This window comes from Canis lupus, chromosome 7 (assembly GCF_011100685.1).
Source record: "Canis lupus familiaris isolate Mischka breed German Shepherd chromosome 7, alternate assembly UU_Cfam_GSD_1.0, whole genome shotgun sequence".
Taxonomy (NCBI): Eukaryota; Metazoa; Chordata; class Mammalia; order Carnivora; family Canidae; genus Canis; species Canis lupus.
Window position 1 is genome coordinate 31,684,550 of NC_049228.1, and position 27,294 is coordinate 31,711,843.

Consider the following 27,294-nt stretch of genomic DNA (forward strand, 5'->3'; position numbering starts at 1 on the left):
CATTCTGTCCAGATTCTGTTGGTCGGCAGCTGGGAAGCACTTTCTTTGCCAGAAGATCCCTGTCCAATTCTTTTATTCTTGGCAGGTTCATTTACTTTTTCATGGTTTCAGTTCCAAACAGTTCCCAGCCTGGACCCAAGATAAGTCGGTTTCCTAGGCTTTTTGTTGTTGAAGGCAAGGAAGCTATTATTGTCCAGTGGTGCCCAAGTACAGCCTGTCCTTTGACTTTGCTACGAGTGTTTAAACAGATTTTAAAGGGACATCACATTCAAATGTCTTAAAGATGCTAGTTCAGGGAGTCCCCTGATTGAATGTCTGGATTTTCTGATAATTCCTTGCAGACCCCTATGGCATCTGTACCACTGAAGAAAGACCGAGTTTTGCTATAGAAAAGCAGTTGAGACAAGTATAGTCATGAAAATGAAATGACTATGTGAAAGGATGTTTATGTTATGAGTCTACATTGGATAGTATGCAGTGTTGTTTTATATGTGTATATACACCCCCAAAATGAATGTATATATATGTGTGTGTGTGTGTATATATATATATATGATAGAAATGAAGTTGTAGTGATCAAAGATTTCATTTTTTTCATGATTGATTAAAATAGCTTTACATTGTATTTATTTATTTTTATTTTTTATTTTTAAATATAGCAAGATCAACTTTATACCTGGGCTGCAGTCAGCCAACCCACTCACTCACTGGATTACACAGAAGGACAGTTTCCCAGGCGAGTCCCATCTGTTTGGCCACCATCTAAACCTCGTGATGAAGAACACAGGCCCAAGGATGCTGAAACAGGTGGGACCCCAGGAACAGTGCATGTTCTGAAAGTGCATAACATAAAGTACCTGTGCAGTGCTTACTGGCTAGTGAGTCTGCATTTCTTTTCTAAGTATTTCTTCGATTACAGTCTGCAGCTAACTCAAGTAAAATCACTGGGAGTCTTGTTAAATTGAAAATTTTTATGTTCCACCTTCAAGACTGCTGAGTCAGAATTTTAGGGAATGGGATACTGGAATTACACAGTTATTATTGTGTATACAAAAGTTTGCGAACTACTGCTACAAGTGACCATCTATAGCCACTACCTGAGCTTGAAGCTCTGTATCGTGTGGACTGAGAACTCCAAAGGGAAATTTCTGTCTCTTGCCTTCAAGGATGGTGACTACCTTACTTCTCTACTCTGACTGTCTTCCTTTACTGCTTTCCTTATGCTTTTCTTGATCTTTTTCTTTACCTTCAGAGTGATAGAGATAAAAATTTCATTAAACCTAAATTTTAAATGATCTTTTCAAAACTACAATGTTCAGATGTATTTATTCTTCTTTAAAATTTTTCTTTTTGGTTGTTTTGTATCTTTTGTTAAAGTCTTTTGTGTTATTGGCTGGGAAGATAGCATGAGATTAATATCAGCTTTATATGGAGTCTGAAAGTGGGAAAACACTTTGTGTTTGTTTTAGGAATTAAGAATCATATTTGTGTAAGAATATTTTATGAAATTTGGTTGTTTAATTCCTTTTTTTACATTCTTCAATTTGGAATAATAAAATCCGGATTTCTCAGTGGACTGACTCATAAGTGGAAACTACATGGGAGGGCACCATTACTCTTTAGAAATCTACCCTCACCAAATTTTCCTAAATAGTAGCATGAATGTTAGAATTAAGAATTTTGATTTTTTTTTTTTAAAGGTTCCTGGATGGCTCGTTTAAGCATCTGACTTGTGATTTTGGCTTAGGTCATGATCTCAGGGTCATGAGATTGAGCCCCAAGTTGAGCTCTGAGCTCAGCAGGGAGTGCGCTTGAGATTCTCTCTCTCCCTCTGATCCTGCCCCTGCTCATAGAAAGAAAGTCATTAATCTGGACTTGTAATAAAAGAGTATAACATAAGAGCATGGAGGTTTGTTACCTTGGGCAAATTTCTTAATCCTTGTACTCAATTCCCTTACCTGTAAAATGTCAATAAGAATAGCATCTACTACGTAGCGCTGTTTTGAGGATTATATGAGTTAATGCATGTTAAAGCACAGTTAGCATTTAGGGTGCAATGCCAGGCTTGGTTTAAGTGTTTGCTACTGTTATCATTATTAGCACTATTTGATATCTTTATTAGTTTTCCATGAGTTCCCTTTAAAACCAACAATGGCCCACAGTGTCAAGGATTTTATTCTAGGCCCCTTTCCAAAGTGAATATGGTGTTTACAATCCAGTCTCGGGAGAGATGCATTTATTTACCTTTCTTTCTATTAAAGATCACATGTCCAGCTAAGTCAGAGTTCTTTCTATGGGACTCCACACTCAACCGTGCATGTCCCCTTTTTAATGTCTAATTAAATGCTTTTGAAACCCTGCTTAATGCTCACTCTGTGGACTGTACTCCCAGAAATGAACAACAAATGAGAAAGAGAAAGTAGGAAACATTATTAGTGTTGGGCTCTGAGTTTCTTTTAACACAGAACAGTTGATCAAGGGCCAAGGTATAGAGTTCCTTAATGCCTATGCTTTCCAAGATGAAGGGGTTCTAACATGATAGCACCTGAAAATAAAGCAGTCACATAAAAGCATATTTAGTTTTAAAAAGTTTTAAAATATTGTTCGCGTTAAGTACACTATGTTATTCATGTTAAAAATTACTTCAGCTTCTTGACAGGAAATAGCCAGGTGTAGGTATAGTAGAATTGATTAGTTTCATTGAGAGCTTTCTTTCCTGCTCTCCATGTCTTGTGTTTTACATCATGATTAGTGTGGTATTTTCATTTTTTTCTTCCCTGGTATATCTTTACCCACTTTTTGGAAACATTTATATTCTCCTCTAAAATTTTAAGGCACTTTAAAAAAGTTTGAAATATTTTATATTACTGATTTTGTATGCTGGAGGAGGAGTAAATCGAAAGCTAGTGATAATCTAAATTTTGGTTTGGTAAAAAGTGATAATTGGAATTGATACCAGGAACTTAATAATGTAGTTTTCTTTGTTATTTGATGTAGCTTGCAAAATGCCAGATCAAGTAATTTTTAATATAGTAACTTGTATCCTTTTAAAATATGCATTCTTGAAGAGGATGATGGAGGTAAGTAGAAAATAATATTGTGTAGTGATTTTTTTTCTCCAGTTGATCTGTTGTAAACCTCAACAACTGTATAGCATTCTTTTGTCCAAATGATCTAATGGCACTTTTTAAACCTTTCCTGCTGTGACTTCATAGGGCATTCTCCTTCTGAGGACCATACTACCTTCTCCCTCCTAGTCAGTCAATTGTAAGAGTGAGAATATCAGTAGTATAGCAAAAACCTTGCATAGAATCTACTGCTTTAAAATATATATATATATATGGAGCAAACTTGATAACATAAATATTAGTAGTAATAAACTCTTTGTAGTACACTTAATGACTGATTGCTATACATTGTTGTGTAATGGCACCATGGTTAAAACCAGTATAAAACCAACATGTAGCCCCTTTCAATTTTAGATCAAAGTAAAACAGTTCAGTGACTTTTTTCTTTTTGAAGAAAAAGACTTTCAGTTACATCTTAGAAAAATGAAAACTTGTTAATTTTGGTCTTGCAGCTCTTTTTCATATTGATTACTAATTCACATGTCCAGCTAAGTCAGATTTCTCTTGCATCTGACTTAAATATTTTTATAATTCCTTCTGTAAGAGAGGTTTTTCTCCACCTTTCATATAATGATAAAAAAAAAAAAATCCAAACGTCCTTTATATGGATTTGAAGTGCAGAGGTCAAGGTGAAGCCTTGGTATCTCTCCCTACCAGTAAGCTGGACAAAAGCTTCAAATTCTTAGGAATCTTTTGCAGTTGGCATTGTCACCACAGAAGAGCCCAAGGTGTGAAAATTGACCTTTTGAAGTCTATAGAATGTCTCCTGGAAGAATAAGTCTAGCTGGACAGGAAATTAGGAAGCAACGTTTTACAAAGTTTGGTGGTAGAAGCATTGATAAGAAGAAAACCTTTCCATTTAGGTTGTTTTCTCTTTATCTTCTCTCCCTTCATTTTCCTTTACTTATACTATGCAACACCCTCCTCACCTTCTCTGGTTGTTCTTTTTTCTGGAGTCCCATGGCATTTTATTCATATCTGTATCATTCAAATTACATATGCATTATAATTTATCTGTACATATCTGTCTTCCTTGGAGACTCCCAACATTTCAAGGCTTTTGGGCACATAGTATATGTTTATATATTTAAGCCAATAAATTAAGATCTTTTTTGGAAGAAGATCAAAAATAAATATCTACTTAGCACATTAATGCAAGTATTTGAGAGAGTTTTGTGTGTGTGCCCATGGATCATTTTCCAGACTCAATACCAAGTTTCAAAAATTATTCACTAGATTCACAGAGATGAAAGAGATAATAACTTTAGTTTATGGAGAATAGGGGCAGGATGTCTAGATGTGTGTAGGGACTTGATCATTCTTTGTTGTCTCTTTGAAACATCAAGCCTTTTATCTTTCTCTGAAAATGTAAATGGCTGGAGAAGTAATATTTAGGAAGGCAATTTTGGGGCAGAAAATCCTGGAGGAAAATACGTGGAAGGAGAGGTGGTAGAAACATGGCAGAGACTATTTATATTGAAATTCTAAAACTCATGTTTAAATGTTGGCTGAAAGCAGTGTAATCCACCTTTGCTCTAGAAGAGATTTGAGCAGCATATAAATATCTAAGATATACAAAAGGATTACAAAGGAAAATAAATCAAGCTGAAAGGAATTTAGGATAAACAGTAAAATGAAACTGAGGTAAGGTAGCACACAGATGTATTTCAGAAGCACTTGGAATTTTCAAAGGTAGTTGGAAATTTTTCCTCAGATTTTTTTTTTTTTTAATTTTCCTCAGATTTAAAGCAGAAAGGGAAATGGGGACAATTCTCTCATCATCCCCTATGTCTATGAGATTAAAAGCAACAGTGTCTCAGAGAAGCACTTTTCTGGGCTTCTATATAAAAAAGAAGTGTTCCTAATAAGAGAGATTCTGTGTGATGTAAGGCAAACAGTATCATCAACTCATTTCCAGGTGTAGTCTGAATGCTTTAACATATATACATTCCATTGAGGTAATACAGAAATTCTATAAGGAACCCAGGAAGAATCTGATAGTGTTCTATTTCTCAGCTTGCCACTTGATTAAGGGATAAAATGTGCTAGAAAATATTGAAAGATTGACCATGTCTCCTATAGGTAATTCTTTCTTTTCTTTTTCTTTCTTTTTTTTTTTCTTTTGTAATTTTGGCCTGCATTTCTTTCTTATATATGCAAGCTAAAGCTTGTGTGTTACAATGACAATGAGGGGTATATCCATACTGTGAGGTAATCAAATAAGCAGAACATAGAGTTGAACTCTTTTAGGAAAATTGCATGTTTAATTCTATCTTCATTTATGGAAGGACATGATATACCAGAATTAAAAACATCTCCCATTCATTAGGTAGCTAACCATAAGTCATACTATTTAAATAACATTTAATAAGTTCTCCCTCAGTTAAATTGACTAGACTTGAATCAAATTGGTGTATGCATCATTAAAGAAACTGTATTTTAATAATTTTATGTAAGTGCGTTTTTACTTAAAATGTAAAACTGGAGACTGCTTAATTCATTTTTAGAAGGCATACTTTATAAGCTTTAAAAAGGTGATTTAGTTTATTTTCCATTCATTGCACAGAGGAATATCCTCATTTTCTTTCTTTCTACAAATATAAAACTCATCCAAGTTTGTTTTGTTTTACAAGTTATAGGCTTATTTTGTGATGATGAAGAGTTCATTTCTGAAACATATTTGGAATTGTGGGGAGCCCAGAATTTTAGATTATCGATTTATTTAGAACACGTAAAGTTTTGTCAGGAACGTTCTTTCTCCTACTGTGCTTCACAGTGATTTTTGTTTTTGTTTTTGTTTTCAAAAACAGTCTAGTTTCTGAATTCTTAAGAAGGGTCAGTGAAGGAGTTGGCAGTTTTAAATGTACCCTTGAGAGAGCTCTCACTGGGTTACTCTTTAATAACAACTATCCTGGGTGATGAATATGTAATGGGGACTGGACTGTCAGTTCCAGAGCTGAGTGGAAAGCAATTCTTGAATGCTTCTGGATGCTGGGAGAGGAAAGGGTTGGTAATAAGTGTCATGGGCATTTGTACCAGAGGTAATTATTCTAAGAATGTTAGAACTAAGTGGATTTCTCAAATTCCCTGGCCCATTGACCCTAGCTTTTAGCAGCTACTCAGAAACCAGTTTACTTATCATTTGCTGCAAACATGCCATTTTCTCTCTACTCACACTACTTTGTGCTGTATCTCATGCTTCTTTTTATTTTCTCCTTCCTATGCCTTGTTTGTTTTTTCTTTAGTTGTCTTCTCCTTAACTTTTTTTTTTCTCTGAGTTCTCTTTCATTTTACCTTTGTTTTGCAGTGCAGTTACTCTGTACATCTTTTTCATCTTAAAATCTTGACACTCTCGATAGAACTCCTATGCTTCAGTTTATGATTTTGAAGAAAGCATTTTCCATAAATTTCTCTTAGATGTTGTAATACACTGATTCAAAGAAATAAGAAGTATAATGGGAGAGAGGGAGTGGGGGAATGAATTAAATTCTGGCACCACTGAATTTTTTGACAGAGGGGAACTGAAAGTTTGGGAGGAGGAGGATTCAGAAAAATGACTGTCTTTCTAGTTCATTATTCTAGTAAACTGTATGCATTCTTTTTTAACATCAGAGCCCAGAAGTTTGCTTTTTTGGGGCGGGTCACCAAGTCTATGGCTATAGGGAAAAAAAAGAAAAAAAGCTAAGAAACACTGTATATATTTCTAATACAAAGAACTGTTGGTGTTCCACCAGGAGATCCTTTGGGTTCTCCCTGAACAATCAAAATAAAAAACAAAAGAAGAAAAGTGTTTTCCATCAATACAAAGCCCCAGGACCTTATCTAGAATCTATTGTGTTTGGGGATTTGGAGGTAACTAGAAACAAAAGTGTTCAAGAGTTCAGATTTGCTCTAATATGAATTGCTGCTTGACTTTGATGTTAGGATCCTTATTCAAAATGAGCTAACTCTGGTGTTAAGTTCAGAGCAGACGTAAAAAAGGAGACTCCCTTTTTAATTACCTCAACGAAATCGAATACTTGTCTGGGAAAATGCTTATGTTTTAATATAAGGCCACTTGTTAATATTTTATGGCCACAGTGACCTCTGTTGGTAAGTGACTACTTCATGCTCTTTTCAAGGATTTTTCTTTTGAAAAATGAACTCTTAGCTGAGGTGCAGGAAGTAGCTAAAGGCAAAGTGGTATCTATATTGCCCCCTTTAAAATCCTTACTCCCATTCTCCCTCCCCCGGAATACCCCTTTCATGATTTGATGATTCTCTTGATCACCCCTTCCATTCACTCCTACAATTACTCAGCAAGTATTTTAAGCACCTACTTTGTGCCAGGCACTATTCTAGATGTCAGAGATATCATGGGGAAAAAAGGACAAAAATCCCTGCCTTACGTTATGGTAGAGTAAGAGAGATAAACATTGGAGGCGATCACATGTAAAATAGGCATCACATATAACATGTGAGGCTCCATGTTACAAAGAAAGTAAGAGACAGGGGATGAGGGGTGATAGCAGTGTGTGGGATTGCCATTTTATTCAAAAGAGTGCAGGAAGTCTGAAACAAAGCCCTAGGGAAGGGGCAAGGCAAGGGGACATGCCAAAAGATATTCCACCTCAGCAGAGACCTTGTGGAGGGAATATGATTGCACGTTTAAGGGTAGTGAGAAGGTCAGGGTAGGGGGAAAGGCAGAGATGGTCAGAGAGGTCAGGGACTATGGACAGATGGAAGAAGGTCAGTGGGCCTGTACAGAGACTGTGCTTTAATCTCTGTGAAATGCACTTTCAATGTAGTTTAACAATGTTACAAAGTTTAAATAGTAGGCATATTTTATTTTTCTATGGCATTGTAACATGTATCAACTAAAATCCTGCTAAATTAGGGATGTCTAAATTATCCTCAAGAGTGACTGCTATTTTTTGTCAGGTGTCTGGTCTGCATGCTAGTTGTGGGTGGGGAGCCATGTGACTGGAGACAAACTCTCATCTCAACTTCCCACCAATTGCTTATATTATAGCCTCTGATTTCTCAGCTATAAATTTGGACAGAGGACACAATGAGTTGGTTTCAGATTATGCTCCATGGAGCACTGGGGATTTCTGAAGGCCCTTTTGTTTTTATTTTTTGTTTTTAAATTTTCATGCAAGTTTCACTTAGAAGAAATTGCTCCTTCACCTAAAAAGTAATCCTGGAATTGGTTATCCCTTAGGTTTTCCAGCATGAATTTGCAGACTCATAGAGTCTCAAAGGCAAATAAAGGAACAAAATCCCTTCAGAACCCCTTATTACTCAATGCCTCTTGGTGGTAGTGAAATTAGAAGGTAATTTGTCAATAGATAAGACAATTAAATTCTGTCTTTAAGATTGATGAGTTGGCTTCTGTCATTGTACAGACTTTGGCTAAGTGAATAATATAGTAAGTGAATGTTTCAGTAGAAACACTCAATTGAAAGTGGCAACTGAGAACAGTAATTATGATTGATGTGTCAAGGGCCTGAGGCTATTCTAATTTTAAAAATAATGACGTGTTAGTCATTAAATGTGTTCTATATACTGAAGAGTAGTTATGTCCTCCTCATAATACAGAAGTATAATTGGAAGATAAATTGGATGTTTTTGGTAGTTCGGGGTAAAGATATATTTTAGTTCATTTTGTTTTCTGTTGAGGAAATGGGAAAATTTCTTCTCTAAGATACTGACTACCTTCTTCTTTTCCAAACCAGAATCTCAGTCTGCTGTTTTGGAAACTCCAAAAAAATGTTCAGATGCTGTTCAGCGGGTAAGAAGATCTTATTAGGATGTTGAATCCTACTCTTTCTTTCTTACTTTCTCTCTTGCTTGTCTTAAAATTGTGACAGATTCTGATTTATTTTTTCATCTGCCAACTAGCTTAGGCCACCCTTATTTCTCTTAAGCCTTTAGGGGAATCTAGTCATGTGGAAGGGAATGTTTTCTTCCATTTAGGCTTTGCAAAGAAAATCAACCTTGAAGTGGAACTGACTACAAGCTTTTTAGAAGCTGCATCATTCTATATCTGGCCAAAGAGTTGGGCCTGACAGCAGCTGACTCCAGGAAACGGTGGCCATTCCAGATGTCACATGGAGATGTGCCTGGCTGAAATAATAGTCACATGGATACGAGTTTTAAAAAAAATTCCAGAGCTTTCCTAAAATCAAATCATTTTCCTAAGTTGCTTTAGTGGATGAAACATTAGTTAGTGTCTGTTTAATTTCCACAGAAATATTTTTTTTCTGTTACTAAAAAAGCCAAATTTTATGTGTTTTTTTTTTTCTTATATCAAAATACTATTAAAGGAAAAAAGACTTGAAGAAAGGAAATGCTTATATGGAATAGTAATTGTGGATAGCAGTTTTTCTTTTGGATACAAAACCATTTTTTAAGAATGTATTTATACTTTCCCCCAACTAATCTTTTGAAAATAACTTAGTATTACAAATTATCAGTAAGAAGAGTCTGTCCTCCACTACTAGTGGTCTAGTAGGTGACAAGACTTTCTTGTTAGTGTATAACAACATACGAGGCAATTTGGGACATAGTGTTTTTCTCAGTATAACTAACGAATTTGATGGTTTTTTGAGAGCTTTTCCAAGTTAAAAAATGACTTCCCTTTTGAAAAGGAGCAGTCTTGCACCAGACATGAAAAGTTGTGCTCCTCCTAAGGAGAAGTGAGGATGTAACACTGGTCAAGAATTTTATTTTAAAAGTTACTCATGCTTTAAAACAAATATAGCTATAAAGTTATTACAATATTATAAACACCCATGCTATATTTTCATCCCTATGACTGGTTTCTTTTATTACTGGAAGTTTGTACCTCTTAAATCCCCTTCACTTATTTTACCCATCTGAAACTAATATGTCAATTGTACTTCAGTTAAAAAAATAATAATTGGAGTGTCTGGGTGACCCAGTCAGTTAAGCATTTGACTCTTGATTTTAGCTCAGGTCATGATCTCAGGGTGGTAAAATTGAGCCCCACCTCAGGCTCTGTACTGGGTATGGAGCCTGCTTAAGATTCTCTCTCTCCTTCTGTGCCTTCCCACCCCCATGTGCACTCTCTCTCTCTAAATTAAAATAATAATAATAATAGTAATAGCAATCAAAAAATGTAGCCACATTGCCCATTATTGTAAGGTTAAGGACACTCTTAAGGATAGTGTCATAAAACATGTTCTTTTAGCTTTTTGTCAGAGCAGAGAACTATGTGAGGCCAGGGCACTTGGAGAGGGATGGTGTTCTCAGTTAATTAACTGTGTAATGATTAGCCAGTAGTGATTGAGATGAAGAAAGATAAAAAGAGGTAAAGAGAAATAAGTTCAGGAATAATTAAGAAAAATAGTGCCCTCAAAATATCCCCTCATTTTTATAGCCTTTTTTTTTGAGGCATGACTAAGTATATCTAATGTAATATACTAGATTTACATGTTCCTAAATTTACATGTTACTTAATTTTGTGATACATGATAATGCCAAAGAAAGCCTCAACAAAATATAATCTATACTATCAAAAATGATAAACATGTGCAACTTTGCTCTATGTACCAAGATTCAAGGTATCTATTCATGTATATAAAATTAGAGTGATTTTTCAGGGAGGCTGGGTGGCTCAGTTGGTTGAGCCTCCGGTCATGATCCCAGGATCCTGGATTGACCCCGCATTGGGCTCCCTGCTCAGTGGAGAGCCTGCTTCTTCCTCTCCCTCTGCTACTCCCTCTGCTTGTGCTCTCTCTCTGTCAAATAAATAAATAAAATCTTAAAAAAATTATAGTGATTTTTCTATTTTTCTTGAGCTGTGAACCGTGGTAAAATATATTGTAATAAGCAGAAAACCTGATGGCACTGGGTGATTTACAAATGCTTGATGTTCTAGTTTTGGAACCTCAGCGATGAAATAGATGGATTTAAATTTCACATCTTTCCTTGTTGCCAGTGAACTCTCTAGAAGCCGAAAGTAATTGAGAGGAAAAAATAATTTGGAAGCAATTAAGGTTAAATCCTCAACAATGACATTGCTTACTTTCTTTGTCATCAGTTTACTTATAGATTGGTTCCTTCCTTTGATATGTGTATGTTTCATAAGTGCTGAAACTAAGTGGCCATCAAAGGGATACAGGAAAATTGAATTAATTACCAATCTACTGTGCACATACTCTTTCACTGTATTATTTTATGCAGTTCTTATAATAGTTCTTTAAAATAGCTATTATAATTAATGTTTAACTAATACAGAAAAAGATGTTTATAGTAGTTAACTTATTTACAATCAGAGAATTGAGAAAGGGTTAAGAGCCAGGACTCAAATATAGGTCTGTTTGATTTTATACATGTTTGCTATAGTATGATACAAATTATACTTAAACATGAGCAATTGCCTTATGAATAGTTGCCAAAATCATTAGATTGATAGATGAAAAGTTTATTTTAAAAGTTGTCCCATTATATTTAAACTATATCATTTGTAAGAGGCAGAGGTCAAGATATGTTTCAGAGGCACATAGACTCATTAGTTTACCTATACATTTTTAAGTTTTAGCATGACTTTGGTGTGCTACATCATGCCAATTTTGCTAACCTCAGTGTTTCATGACTCAAAAAACTTACAATTTAGTTTTCATGTGAAGTACCCTGCTTTTTTCTTCTTAGTCACTAGATGGCAGTTCAGTATCTCTCTAAATTACCACTGCTGAAGGCTATGCGAGATTTTAAGCCAGTTTACTCTGTACAAATGATGAATAGAAGAGTTTTTCTGGTCCATCCCAGGCTGCCTGCATTATTCTGTGGTTGTAATGCGAGATCTCTAGGACTGCTTAGTCAGAGGCATGGAGCAGGGTTGGAAAGCACCCTCTTAAGTTTTTCTTCAGATGTGAGTTCAGGCACCTGTTCTCTCAATCTGAGCACACTGGAATTTATTTGAATGAGTTTTGACTTTTACTCTTTCCGTGTAGTTAATAATTCTGAGAGCTCCATATCCCTAGAAAAAACACATGACTCATAAAATCTTTTCTCAACTAAAAGAAGGTAAAGGCTGTGGTATTGTCAGAGAGTCTGATGCTTAAAGCAAATAGAGCTGGCACTTATGCAAGGAGAAAGAACTATAGCTTTCTCCCTGAGGGTTTTATTGATGGCTTTATAGAATTAGAAAGTTTTCAGATAAAACTACATTATTTAGGACCTCATTTATTGATTATTTTCAAGTGCTACACTCTGAAAATCTGCTATGCCTAAAGGATTATTTCAAAAAACAAATAGGACTGTCTTTCAATTCTGTTTTAAAATTTTTCATAATTTGAAATACTATTTAAACAGTAAACTCTTAAATTCTACAACATATAATTATAATGTCTAAAAATGTTTGCCTCTATATTAAAGATTAATATACAATAGCAAAACTGGTTACTACAATTTAAACTTTTTTTTTTTTTTTGCATTTGAAATTATAGTTGACTCTTGAACAACCTGGGTTTGAACTGTGCAAGTTCATTTATATGTGGATTTTGTTCCCATAAATACAGTACTATAAATGTATTTTCCTTATGATTTTCCTAATCCTATTTTCTTTTTTCTAGCTTACTTTATTGTAAGAATGCAGTATATAATGCATATGACATATGAAATATGTGTCAATCAACTGTTTATGTTATCACTAAGTCTTTTAGTCTACAGGTAGTTAAGTTTTGGGGCAGTCAAAAGTAATACAGACATTTTTGGATGTGTGGGTGGTTGGTGCCTCTAACTGTGCTATTCAAGAGTCAACTATACCTATAAAATGAAGCATTTTCCTAAAACTCCTTATACCTTTCTAATGCAAATGGACCAGTTGAAAGGTAAATAGAATAAAACTTGATGTTTAAAAATTCAAGCTTTGGGTAAGAATTGATAATATCAGACAGTTGAAAGTTAAGGCTCTCTACACATTATGGTTTTTATGAATTGTGTATAGCCATGTCTATTACAAGTCTTGGATAATGAAAAGAAATTAAACAATATCAGCACTCTCTTACCCCATATGTTGGATAGTTCATCTGCAAATAAATTCTCAAAGTTCAGCAAAATGCTTATGACTTGAGATAACTGGCAAAATCCTATATCAGTCCAATTTTAACTTTCTTTGAAATTGGCTTAAAAACTCTTCTCAGGGAACACCTGGTTAGCTCAGCGGTTGAGCATCTGCCTTTGGCTCAGGTTGTGATCCCAGGATCCTGGGATGGAGTCCCACATTGGGCTCCCCACAAGGAACCTGCTTCTCCCTCTTCCTATGTCTTTGCCTCTCTCTGTATCTCTTATGAATAAATTAAAAAAAATCTTCAAAACAAAACTCTCTCTTAGGATCCTGCTCTGATCAGTGCTCCTGGATCTCCTCAATGCCTAATTTATCACAAACTCATTTGAGGAATTAAATATTTTTTCCATTGGTTCTCTGTAAAAGTGTTTATTATAGTGCTCTTCATATACAAAACCCACCCAGTACAATTTATTATTAGTTTCAGAAACATCTTTATTTGGGAACAAATCAAGGAAATAGATGTGAGTAATATGAGGTAGCCTAGTTGATGGTGCTTGAGAGTTACTCACATGTGTCTTGGGATAGAAAAATTTAGAGAGTAAAAGAAGTATGGGTCAGATCAAAAGAAATGTGTGGGGTGAATATAATTCTGAAAGGATAATGATGACTTATAAAAATAAGAAGCCACTTGAATTTTGTTGGAATGTATTACACATATCAAAGGGTTGGAAAAAATTGTTTAAGTTCCTTCAAAACTCTAATGATGAATTTCCATGGTTATTATAAACCTACAAAGTGATGATTTACAAGACAAGTAAACAACCAAAATATAAACCATGTTAAGGAAAATAGAGGTTAAAGGAGAGAGGCAGAGAGATGGTTGAAGGGAGAAAACATGAGTCAGTCTAGCCATCCTTGATGTTACCTCAGGCTGAACATTCTTAGGCGTTTGACAAACACATTGACCCAGTGAGTCTGGAGAGGGGCAGGGTAAGAGGTGGTTGGGAAGGGTAGAGATGCAGGACACAGTGGTGGAGGCACTCACATTGAAAATGGGTAATATTTGGGCAAGGTATTTACCATAATATGTTAAGAGGAAGAAAGGATTTTTCTGGAAAATATATTTTCATTTTGTGGAAACCCTCTACTAGCTCAGAGAAAAATTAAGACATTTTAACTACAGAAATAAAGAGAAAAGAGAAAGTGTTCTTAATTTTAAGAATGAAAAGCCATTAGCATCTGAAAAACAGTTAAAATTTGAGATGAGAATGTGAAGAAAGAATTAGATCTTACACTGTTTTCTCTTTACTCTAGGGCAGTAGGGCTGGGAGGTGAAATGACGTTATATCTTTGTTCTGTTGAATGTTAGATGGTATAAACCTCATTTGTGCCAGACAACATTGTTGATGTCCTACAGAGAATGACAAATAGTTCAAGCAACTGACCTGAAAGAATAGCCGAGCCAATAGAAGTTCTTAGCTTGGTTGCTTAACCTTTATTGGACATCTGTTGAAATACTATGCACAAGGTATTTGTGGTAGGTATTGAAGGAAATTCACACAATTGTAAGGTCCCAGGCTCTTTCATATACAGGAAATGATTTGCAAGATATAATGTGATCCTGCTGAGATGTTTAGTATAATAATGTATTGCAGAACTTAAAAAAAAAAGGGGAAATATTATTGAGAAAATGTAATTAAGGACAACTTAGGGAGGCTGAAATTTAGATCAAGTCTTCAAAGTGATCAGTTTTGGACAGATGGAGGGAAGGAGAGTGAATTTCAGGTGAGAAAAGAGAATAAAGGCACAAAGGTGAACGTGAATGTCGCATTTTGGCAAGGGGGCTTGAGGGAGGACACAATAGAATAGTTCGGGTGACCAGGTGACATTAAGAGGTGGCTCAATTTATTCCTCTAGCAACCCAGCTTTGCTTTCCACCTCCTGGGCCTCTGCCTGGGGCCCAGTCTTATCTGGATTGCAGGGATAGTCCCCAACAGGACTCTATACTTCCTCTCTTAATCCCCTCTAATCTTTCCTCCACAATGCCTTGAGTCATCTTTCTAAACTCCAGATTTACTTATGTCTGATATCTGCTAGGACTCATTCAATGACTGCTCCTAGTATTTGAGGGAAAAAAAAAAAAAAAATCAGGCCCCTGAGCTTGACATACAGGCTTTTCCTTGCCATCCTCCATCTGCAGCCTTACCACCCACTATTTCCTATGTTTGGTTTGTTCTAGCATTAAAAAATACCCTAGTTTTCTGAAAAATAGCCTAGTTTTGAGATCCTTCATATCTGTCTTTTTATATGTTTTTGTGCTAATTCCTGTTTCTTAATCTAAACTCATGTTAAACTTTACTTCCACTTAGAGAAAATCCCTGAGACTTCAGTCTGGAGAGTTCTTTTGGCATCCCTACTCTGGGACTGTCCTTATTTTCTCTGTGCCTCCCGTATCTAACATAGCACTTGACATTTTTTTAGGAGCTCAGAAAATATTGATGAAGGGCTAATTAGTAGGAGACCACACTGACTAGAGCAGAAGGTGCTTATTGGGAGTGATAGAAAATTCGCCTCTATTCATACATGGTAGTTGAGGATGTGGGCTTTGGACCAGTTTCCCTGGGCATAAATACCACTATTCTTTTAGCTGGCAAACCTAAGCATACTATTTTACTCCCTGTGCCTTAGTTTCCTCATCTATAAACTTTTATCTCATACGGGTTTTGTGAGATTTAAATGAATTAATTTAAGTGTATTCATTTAAAAGCATTAATTTAAGTGCTCCTGACAGATAGTAGGCACTCTATGTTAGCTGTTATTTTTGTTATTATCGTTGTTATATCTGATTTTGAAAGTTGTTTTCATAATTTAGTTGATCCTCATTATTCATAGATTCTGTATATGCAGAATACGTTCTGCAATGTTTGTATCCCTAAAATCAATACTCACAGGCTTTCATGTTCATTTGTAGACATACACAAAGCGGTGAACAATTTGAGTTGCCCTACATGCACTTTCCCAGCTGAGGTGGACCAAGGTGATACTCTACCTTCTTGTTTCAGCTTATACTGTAAACAAGTATCCTTTTTGCAATATATTTAGTGCCATATTTTTTGCCTCTGTGCTTTTTGTTCTCACTGTTTATAATGACCCCCTGGGCATTGTGCTTCAGTGATGTCTAGTGTTCCCATGTTTGGGAAGATGTGACGTGCCTCAGGGAGACAATGCATATATTAGATCCGCTTCATTCACACAGGAGTTAATAGTGCTATTGTGTGAGTAAAATGGCTATAAATCCACAATATATATTACACAAGGTGACTTTAAATAGAAACGAAGAGAAAACAAGGTTATGTATTGATCAGTTGATGAAAATGTTGTTGCCAAAGGCTTGTAGGAACCTAACTCTGTATTTTCCCTAGGATCTATGGTTGAGTATTCACTAATTAATTATCCACTTTATAGAGTATAACAACTGTGAATAATGATAACTGACTGTATCTGTGTAATCCTCACAATACCCCATTGCAGTAGGCAGGGTATGTAATAGGGTATCTACTTTTTACAAGCTGTGAAAGACCTTGTGAGCCAAGTAGAGAATTTAAAATGTCTTATGCATAACATATGAGCATAAGAGCCATAAGTTTTTGAGCAAGAAAGTACATGAATTAATGCTTAAGATACAATTATCTGGCAAGAGAATGGAGAATTAATAGGGAAATAGGAGGGAAAATAGAGCCAGAAAAGAGGACCACTTATTAAACTCTCCTTATGTCCCCATAGTCAGGTAAGGAGAATCTGAACTAAGGTGCTGATCTGATAAAAGAGAAGGTAGCAGCCAAAGGTTGAAATAATGGATTTGGCAACCACGTCTAGGGTATACTTTGGTTGTAGTTCTTAAAGTGTGGTCCCTGGACCAGCAGCATTAGCATTTGGGACCTGATTAGAAATGCAAATTCCCAGGCCCTTCTCCAGAACTACCAAATTGGAAACTCTGAGGGTGGGAACTAGGAATTTGTGTTTTAACAAGTCCTCCATGTGATTCTGGTACACAGCATGGGCTAGTGAATTAGAAAAAATAATTGAAAGATATTACTATTCCTAGATAAACTATAAGGCATGGAGTTGATATTTCTTTGGAAATAAATGCATTTTAAATTCAAGGAAAATACAGAGTAATCAAAATGCAATGATAGCTAAACGATCACAATATGGAAAAGAAAGTGAGGAAAACAAGGAAATAATCATATAGAGATGAAGACTAAAGACGTAAAAATTGATGTTCTCGCAGCATTCATGGAAAAGATAGTGGGCTAAAGGACAAAGTCTTGGGAGTTACTGTAGGTTTGGTACCCTGCTCCCCCCAAAAAATAAAAAGGGAACAGAGAAAAAGAAATGGGAAGGAGAGAGCATAAAATTACAGACAAAAGAAGAACAGGAGGGATTATGGGGACAGTAATGTAAGAGGATAGCAAGGTGCAAAGCAGCTCTACCACTCTGGCTAACATATCTAATCCATTGATTTCCTCCAAACTTTGCTTTTTATGAAGTCTTTGATGTTGGGGATTAGTTGGATGTTAAGGAAGGTGGTAAGGAGGTGGAAAACTGAGGTGTACCTTATATCCATAGATCATTAATGAAAATAAAACTATAATAAAATAGTATTTTTTTTTCCTTGCACTATTTGGGACTATATTGCTTTAGAACATGGTTCAGAATGTTGCCACAACTCTAGCTCAAATAACTAGAGAGAAAATTCAGAAGATGTAGGGATACCAAAAAGGCAGGTTCTCTTTGCCATTTCTTTCTCTTTTTTCCTGACCCCCTTTCCTTATCATGTTTATTACTTCTACTTTGGTTATGCACTAGGGATGTTGACTTTCCATTGATCAAATTGTTATCAACTATTGCAATAAGGAGATGTTAAAAGGAATACGGCCAATTATGAGTTCTAACTAATCCCTCCCCCTCACATTTCTCATCTATGCAATGAAGGGATTGGAAGAGATTTGTCATATCCATTCCAGTTTGATGATATTATAATTTCACTAGTTCATCTGTTTCATTGTAAGGATTCCAGAGATACCATTTTAGCTCTCTGTGTGAAGCTCTTTTTTTCCCGTAATATGTTCTGTTTAAAGAAGACCTAGGTAAGTTATTTTCTACTTATCATGTATTCTGATATTCTCTCCTTTCCTGAGATTTCCTTTTCAAACTTGAAATTGATGGTACTTTATTTTTGTCCATAATCTTATCTATTTAAAATCTGGATTTCTTTTCCTGCCTATAATCATGTATAGCATCTGTTGGCTTATTGTAAATCTGGAATGCCATTGGTTTGTTCAAAAACCTTAGAATGTTGTTTAGAATTTAGATCATGACAGAGAATTTATATGCTTCTCTGAAGAGTAGGATTTATATTTTACAGATGTCTAGAGGTATCTTAACTTGCCAGTAACATGGCCTTAGAATTCAGCAGAACTTGAAAATCTGAATATGATAGAAAATAAATTACATATCTCATATTAACATTTACAAAATAAATTATCACAGTGTTAACTTACCAATAGCTGTTTTTGTATTCCAGGCTCTGAAAGTATCTTGCTTACATTATAAACATCATAAAGTTTCAAAGACGAGCAAATTAACTTTTCACCAAAAGCTTTACTTGAGTGTATCTTGGCTTCCTTTTTGACAGTTTTAGCCTTAATGTTACATTAATGTTTCTTTTTCTGGGAATCAGATAATCTTGTAATTGGAAAAAAATTTTGGTGAACATTTTATTTTTTAATGGAAACTTGTATTTTGTGATATGCAAGTGTTCAAACAATTTATAAGAACTAACCATCACCACCCACATATAAGATTATACAGGAATAGAAGAATTTTGGCTGACGTATTGTATATAATTGTTCAGCCAAAGTGGATGGCAGACTTTACTACTTATAGTGATTTAGGGGATTGAAGTAATATTTTAAAATACAAACAATCTCAACATTAGTAATATATAAGGTGTATTATATACTGTTTTTTTTTTTTTACATACTGTTTTGAATAACTAAAGTCAACTTGTTATCTTTTCCCCATTTATAGGATGTACCCATTATTTGGATTCTGTGCAAAATTATAGATTACTTATTTTCTATTCTCCTTTTAAAAAATTTGTTTATTTTAATTTTTAATAGTGAGAACCATTAGTGTTGGGTAAACCGTCACATAATTATTGGAAATGCTGTCTTTTTGAAAAGTTTAGAAGTCTAAAGGTAATAGAAAGTAGTGTTTTACCATTGTTAAGTCCTTTGAGGATCTGATAGGCCTCTATCTAGGTATATATCCTAAAGAGATGGAAGATTAAGTACCAGGCACAGGACACAAGGAACAGGCTCTCCACTTGAGGGCCTTCCATGGACCACTGAGTGCCTGGCAGGCTCTCAGAGATTAAATCTGAGCTTTGTGGGTGGGCCCTAAGAGGACTTTTGTTTAAATGGCCAGAGAATAGGCAGTCTTTTTTTTCTTGATAGGAATTATTATTTACCATGTAAATTTCTTTATAAATCTTTGAAAAAAAATGAAAAATATAACCCAAATAGAAGCCAACTCTTACTGATGATAGGCAAAACAGCCTTCACTAAATAGCTGTATAGGAATGTCTCAGCTGATGAAATTGGTACTCTCTGAGAGCCAGCCAGCCCTCCATTGATAACTCTGGATAAGGAAGGTCAGATAAGATTCTTTGAAGACTTCCCGCTGAATTCAAAACCAAAAATCTTACATACATTTGGCTACTCTGTAAGAATAGATGGCTGGCTGGCCTTATTTTATGGGTTAATCAGTTAAAGTTTGAGATGAGCTTAATTGTTTTTTCCTGGAATAGAAAAGGAGGATTGTAACATTGAGTAGGGCTGGGATGTTGAATGTAAAGATAGGGTCATAGAGGGGGAATCTAAATTTTAGCAAATTGGTTTTTTGTTCTCTCTACACTGGAATTAATGTAAGAAGCAGATAGTCTCTCACTCCAACCTTTTTCCATGTCCTCTGTAATAATTATCTCTACAAAGCAATCCTCTATGCAAATATCAGCCTTTTGTCTTTGTGGTCTGTTTATTCTCTATGAATTCTTTGACTTCACCACCTTCCTGGCACCACAAGTTTAGCATCACTATATTTACTGCAAAGTCAGTTTTTGAGTTTCGTTGTCTATTTCCCCTGCCATTTCCTCCTCATTCTAGTTCTTATTGTATCTTACATTTGAAAACCTATAAAGTTTATGGAATGTGTCATTCCCTTATTTTCTCATCTTTTTCTTATCTGAGTGCCCTCAATTATCACTTTTTAAAGAACGTAAGTAAAATAAGTAACAGAACAATATACTCTAATAAATTGACCACTTATAAAATTAGGTCCAACCCCAATTCTATCCCTACTTAACTTAGACCATCTGTTATTATCTACCATGCTTTAGTTTGGGCAGTGTCATTTTATCAATGTTTTTCGATGTTTTAAGCCACATGATACAAATACAATGTAAGGTTAAATTGTTAGTCTTGCAGTAGGTGTAGAATTTCCTGAAGTCAGGGAGGGGATGGTGATGGAGAACCTGAATCACATGCAAAGTGATTGATTAATGAGTACCTGACAGAATTAATTTGGTAAGGATAGTAATTAACATATATGTATGAAAATATTATTTTGCTTATCAGAGGATTGTCAGAGGCCACTGGGAAAAAAGGATGAATTTCTCTAATGTTATAATTGATATTATAAAAAAATGACCGTCTTTTCATAAAAATTGTATATCATGGCATTATATACTTTTGCTGGAAAGTTTGTGCTGTAGAAAATTAAACTTGGGTCATTTTAATTCTAACAATTTGTTCATGCTTACCATTAGGAGAAAAAATTGTTTAAGAAATAAGAATATAGTTGTTTTATTTTTTTCATTTTTTAAGGAAGAATCTTTTTTCCACAATTAAAAAAACCACTTTTATATGCATTTATTTTATGCTGAATGGATTTTTAGGCTTTAAGTTTTCGTTTCTTAATTTTCTTCTGGAATCTCTCTCTCTCTCTCTCTCTCTCTCTCTCTCTCTCTCTCTCTCCTTTTTCCTATGTAATATCTCCTCTTCTAGTTTAGAAACTACATTTTTAGTAAGGATCATCTCATTCTGGCAATGGGAGATCATGTATGGGTTAATCTGACTGTGAGCTATATAAATCTGGCAGTATGTGTTCGGGAGCTTTTGTTTACATGGATATGCTCCATGACCAGATAATCATTATCTAAACCCTTAAGTTCAGCATTATTTTCTGCATTTTAGTCACATAAATAAAAATTCAGCAGTCTTTTTGGGCCACTGACCCTGTGTCCAGCCTTAGTGTTTGGCCTGGATATGCTTACCAATAGCACCATTGTGTCTATGGAATGGCGCTTGTTGCTTCTGTAAAGTGACATCTTTCAGATACTTAGTGGCTTTTCCCATATGCGTGCCCTGGGTGATGTTCTTAAAGTGAACATGAAGATTTGAACCTCTTGATTTGCATGATGTTTTTGGATTTTCTGGGTCAAGTGAAAGTGAATCATTTTTAGAGATCACCTTGGGCTGCTTACAGGAAGATCCTTTTTTCCCTTCATATTTTAATCTGAAGTATTAGTAACTAGTTATTATCAATCAGGCTTTATTGACGAACAAGAAACCATACTAAATATATTAAACAGAAGGGTTTACTATATAAAGTTAACTTTTTCAGGAAAGGTTAAAAAATTTGAAAGATCTGTGTCTAGCCTGAAACTTTTCAAAGGGATCATATACAACTGGTATACCAGGGAAGCTAAAATCTTTGAGGCTACTGTTGGAAACTGGAGAGTGGACAGTAGAACACTGTTCTAGAGCAGCTTCCAGTTAGCAGATCTTGATTGCTAAGAACAGTTAAGGACACTGGAGTATGGCTCCTGTCTTATTCCACTTGCTAAATCTCTGGGCAACTGCATCTAATTGGATGAACCTAATTGCAAGGGAGCTATAAATGTACTTTTTCTTCCCACTTCTGCATATAGAAGGAGAAGGAGCTGGAGGTTGGGAGAGTCAATCCACAATAACTGCAAAATTGTCTTGATTCCATTTAAGAAGTCTTTTTCTGGTATAGCATATGTAATGGAATACTCTTCTACCTTTTTCTTGCTGGCTGTATAAGTAATCAGAAAAGCTTAAAAATCTCCGGAATCTTTCTAGTCGCTGGTACTATGACCTTCTATGCTCATGGTCTTTGAGTGCTGTGTTGGACTAGTTGGCTTGTAAATGTGGGAGCATAAATTCATGTAGAAAGAAGTGTAATAGTTGCTATTACAATAGTTGCTAAGCTGTCATGATTTAGGATTAATTCCTCCTCTTACTTGTTGTCCTCCTTCTTGTCTTTTACTTTTATATGCTTTCATTATATTCTTTCCCTAGATGCAGAAAGTTTTCAGCTATGATTTCCTCAAATAAATTTTCTGCCCCCTTTTATCTCTCTTCCTCTAAGACTCCTATAATGTGAATGTTATTATATTTAATGGAGTCACTGAGTTCCCGAAGTCTATTTTTGTGTTCCATAATTATTCTTTCTCTCTTTTGTTCAGCTTCATTATTTTCCATCATTTTATTTTCTATATCACTTATTTATTCCTTTGCCTCTTCTATCCTTGTTTTCATTACATCTAGTCTGTTTGTAATCTTGGTCATTTCACTTTTCATTTATGACTGTTTTTTAACTCTTCTATCTCTGTGGTAAGGGCCTCCTTGAAGTCTTCCATGCTTTTCTCAAGTCCAGTGAGTGAGTATCCTTATGATTGTTGTTTAAAGTCTCCATCAGGCATATTACTTATATGTGTTTCAATTAGATCTCTGGCCATGACCTTATCTTGTTGTTTCGTTTGGGATGAATTCCTTCATCTTGGCATTTTGTTTAAGTCTCTGTCTTCTTCTCTGTGTTAGGAAAGCCTGTTATGTTTCCTGCTCCTGAGAGTAATGGCTTTATGAAGAAGAGGTCATATAGTGCTTTCATTATATTCAAATCTACAATGAAAAAGAGCTGGTCTCGGTAATAACATTTAAGAAATGAGTGCTCAAAAAGGGTATTCTTTATTATAGTTTTTTTTTTTTTTTTTTACCATGAACTATTTAGAAAATGACATGATTTCTCAAACTATGCATTGTAATACTTTTGTAGACACCAATGTAGACATCGGTGAAAAGTAGCAACAAAGTACCTATATATATGTATGTATATATATATATATATATAAAATCTATATTTACAAATAAATAGTCCCTCAAATTTTGCCTGTTTAAAGTAAATTACATTCCTTTATTAGTTGAAAAGTAAATTAGTTTCCTTTTTAGTTTTCTTCCATAGTAAGGGCTATGTGGCATTACATGACAAAGCACTTTGTGGAAAGGCCATGCCTTTGAGGTTACAAGCTCTCTTTAGTTCTCAACAGGCATCATAACTGATCTAAAGGAAGTTAAATGTTGTAATAAAAGATAGAGTTTCCAGGGAAGAAGTTACAGGGATTAGTATTAAGACTACTAAATTAAGGGATGCCTGGGTGGCTCAGTGATTGAGCGTCTGTATTCAGCTCAGGGCATGATCCTGCTCTGGGGCTCGAGTCCCGTATTAGGCTTCTTGTAAGGAGCCTGCTTCTCCCTCTGTCTATCTCTCTGCCTCACTCTCTGTGCCTCTCATGAATGAATGAATGAATGAATGAATAAATAAATAAATAAATAAATAAATAAATAAAAAATAAATAAATAAAATCTTAAAAAACCAAAAGACTACCAAGTTTATACCTTCTTTACTTCCCATGGGAGGGATAGGGAACTAGCTCTGAGGACTTTTTTTTTTTTTTTAAGAACTATACACATAGCACCAAAAATTCTTCATTTATAGTAAATATTGTACATACATTTATAGAAAGAACATTTCTGTCTTGTCCATCTACAAATTTTCCATTGCAGATGGGTTATTTGTTTTGGATTTAATAAAAGGGAAATAAAAAGCTTATTTTTTATTTTGTGGAGAGTTTTCTTGTATCCAGAGTTTAATCTTGGGCAAGCAGAATATGAGTTTAGTTTTATACTTAACATAATCTTGATATTACCTCTTAATTATTCTTGCATTATTTGTAAAGAGCAGGTCTGAAGTGGCAGGTTCAGGCTCCCATATGGGGAAGGTAATAGATGTGTATGTCTGTGGACTATGGCTCTTTATGGAGACCCCTGTTGGGATCATCTGCGGAAAGCCCTGGGACACTCTGTAGAAACAGCTCTTACTTTGAGAACTCTCCCACATTCTCTTTGCCTTGTATGCGAGCCTTGAATGAGCAAATCCATGTCTGCCTGAGCAGTTGTCCAATGTTGCAGCTTCACATAGCTGGGGTTTGTCTCTTATCTCTTCTACCTTCTCCTATTCCTTTTTTCCTCCTTTTTCTTTACCCCTACCTTATTCTTCTAAATGCATTTTGCTCATCTGTTATTTTTATTTAATTTACCCATAAGGCTTTTCCCCTCCATTGACCCCCAAAGCATTTTCTTTTTCTTAAAGTATTTCTGGTTGATTCTATGCCTTGGGAAAGAAAGACACTGTTTAGAGGTGAGGGTGATCCATACATTGGCACAGTTGTTATCAGGAGTCTTCATAAATTGTGCAGAGTCATAGACATCACGTTCTGAAATGTCTTCGGTAAAAAATTAAAGTTTTAGTAAACATGATGTAAGTGAAATGGTAACATGTGCATATGGATGTCAGAGCTGTTTCAAATAATCTTATTGGAGACTCTTTCAATGACTACCTTTAAAAGGTAGTGATAATTTTTAAAACAGGATTTAAAATGTCTTTAGGGAACATAGTAGTAGCAAGTGTTACTGGGCAGGTATGAGAGGAGGCTGTCTTGGAAATAAATTCGTTTATTACTCAGAATTTTTTCTCCCTGTTGTCAGTGATCCGCTTGTCTTTAGTAATATCATTTAAAGATTGAACAAACAAGAGCCTTTGGACTTTATGGCAGTGTGTGTAAACCACTTTGAAGTCTAAGGGTGAGAAAGAAGGGATACATACAAACACTAATAGTATCTTTCTGTGGAGGGATATTTCTGGAAGTATTACAACAAACAAATATAATTTGCAAGTTTTAAAATTATTATTTTAATATTTTTGATCACATTTTATATTTAACTATATTTAACTTTGTTGCCCCTCAGGAAGATTTTGAGATGAAGTCTGAAGGACAGGCAACTGTAATTCAGCAGCTGGAACAGACCATTGAGGATCTGAGGACCAAAATAGCTGAGCTGGAAAAGCAATATCCTGCCTTGGATATGGAGGTGGCCAGCGGCCGTCATGGGGCTCAGAATGGAATGGCACCCTTAGAAGGTGTCTGTCTTGAAGCTCTCAGGTTAGGAGAAAAGGATGTACGCCATCAAAGGATTTTAGAGGCAAAGTCAATCCAGACGTCCCCGACAGAAGAGGGTGGGATACCAACATTGCCTTCTGTTAATGCACTGCCAGAGTGTCCTCCCCACCCACCTGGGGCCGAAAGTGGAGACTCAGCTGTGCCCTCCTCACCTTCTGGACCTCAGACAAAATTCTGTTCAGAGATTTCTTTGATTGTGTCTCCAAGGCGAATATCAGTACAGCTCGACACACATCAGCCCAGTTTGCCTCCACCACCTCCATCCCTTCCTTGGTCTGACGGTCAAAGACAGGCTGGGTTACAACCTTCCCATCCTTCTCTTCATACTGAATTTGAAACCAGCCATGAACAGTCTGTTTTCTCTTCCTTTGAAAACAGCCATAGCATCCAACCCTCACCACCTCTGCCTTGCACAGAGTCTTCCAGCTCCATGCCTGGAGTGGACATAGTGGCTCCCTCACCTCCCCCTTTCCCTGCTCTGCCCAGTACAGCCATCCCCACACCTCCTCCTCTGCCTGGTAGAGAAATGCTACCACCCCCTCCTCCACCTTTGCCTGGTGAGGGAATACCTCCTCCCCCTCCTCTTCCTGTAGTGGGGATACCTCCTCCCCCTCCTCTGCCAGGTGAAGGAATACCTCCTCCCCCTCCTCTGCCAGGTGAAGGAATACCTCCTCCCCCTCCTTTGCCAGGTGAGGGAATACCTCCTCCCCCTCCTTTGCCAGGTGAAGGAATACCTCCTCCCCCTCCGCTTCCCAGTATGGGAATACCTCCTCCTCCTCCTCTTCCTGTAGTGGGGATACCTCCTCCGCCTCCTCTGCCAGGTGAAGGAATACCTCCTCCCCCTCCGCTTCCCAGTATGGGTATACCTCCTCCTCCACCTCTTCCTGGAGTGGGAATACCTCCTCCCCCCCCTCTTCCTGGAGTGGGGATACCTCCGCCTCCTCCTCTTCCCGGTATGGGAATACCTCCTCCCCCTCCTCTTCCCCATGTGGGAATACCTCCTCCCCCTCCACTTCCCAGTATGGGAATACCTCCTCCCCCACCTCTTCCTGGAGTGGGGATACCTCCTCCCCCTCCCCTTCCTGGAATGGGAATACCTCCTCCTCCTCCTCTTCCCCATGTGGGAATACCTCCTCCCCCTCCTTTGCCAGGTATGGGGATTACACCCCTTCCAGCTCCCCCTCCCACTTCTGGAGCAGGCATTCCCCCACCCCCTCTGCTTCCTGGATCAGGCCCTCCACTCCCCCCTCAAGTTGGAAGTAGCACTTTATCAGCACCACAAGTATGTGGCTTTCTTCCTCCTCCATTGCCAGCTGGCTTGTTTGGATTAGGGCTGAACCAAGACAGAGGGAGTAGGAAGCAGCCAGTAGAGCCTTGTCGGCCCATGAAGCCTCTGTATTGGACGAGAATTCAACTGCATAGTAAAAGGTAACATGAATTGAAGCTCATCTTTGCACAGTTTGTCAATATGAGGGAACATTTGTCTTTACAACTCTTGGGGAAATTATATTTTAATGACTTTTTTAGTACTGTTCTGAAACTTTTCAGTAGATTTTTACATTAATGTTTAGTGAAGCATCTGTTATTTAGATTTTTAGACTTTTCTCCAGAATTATCAGAGATATAAAACAAATGACATACATGTATCAAAAGGTGTACAGCTATCCATCTGTATATCTGTCTGATCAACCCTGTAAAGA

The 27,294-nt window shown here is 36.2% G+C and overlaps 1 protein-coding gene across 7 annotated transcripts in view; it reads left to right on the plus strand.

Moving 5' to 3' along the window:
• Positions 1-27,294, plus strand: part of FMN2 (formin 2) — a 370,776-nt gene that overhangs the window by 97,953 nt on the left and 245,529 nt on the right. For 5 of the 7 annotated variants that reach the window (XR_005362165.1, XR_005362164.1, XM_038542666.1 and 2 more), the window contains exons 3-6: positions 660-807; positions 3,069-3,080; positions 8,846-8,901; positions 25,383-27,022. Coding sequence is in view for 5 of the 7 variants with exons in the window: in XM_038542666.1 (XP_038398594.1) it covers positions 660-807; positions 3,069-3,080; positions 8,846-8,901; positions 25,383-27,022 (1,856 nt within the window). In the remaining 2 variants the exon portion in view is untranslated. The remainder of the gene's footprint in view (positions 1-659; positions 808-3,068; positions 3,081-8,845; positions 8,902-25,382; positions 27,023-27,294) is intronic. The other 2 variants (XM_038542668.1, XM_038542665.1) reach the window with 2 other exon arrangements.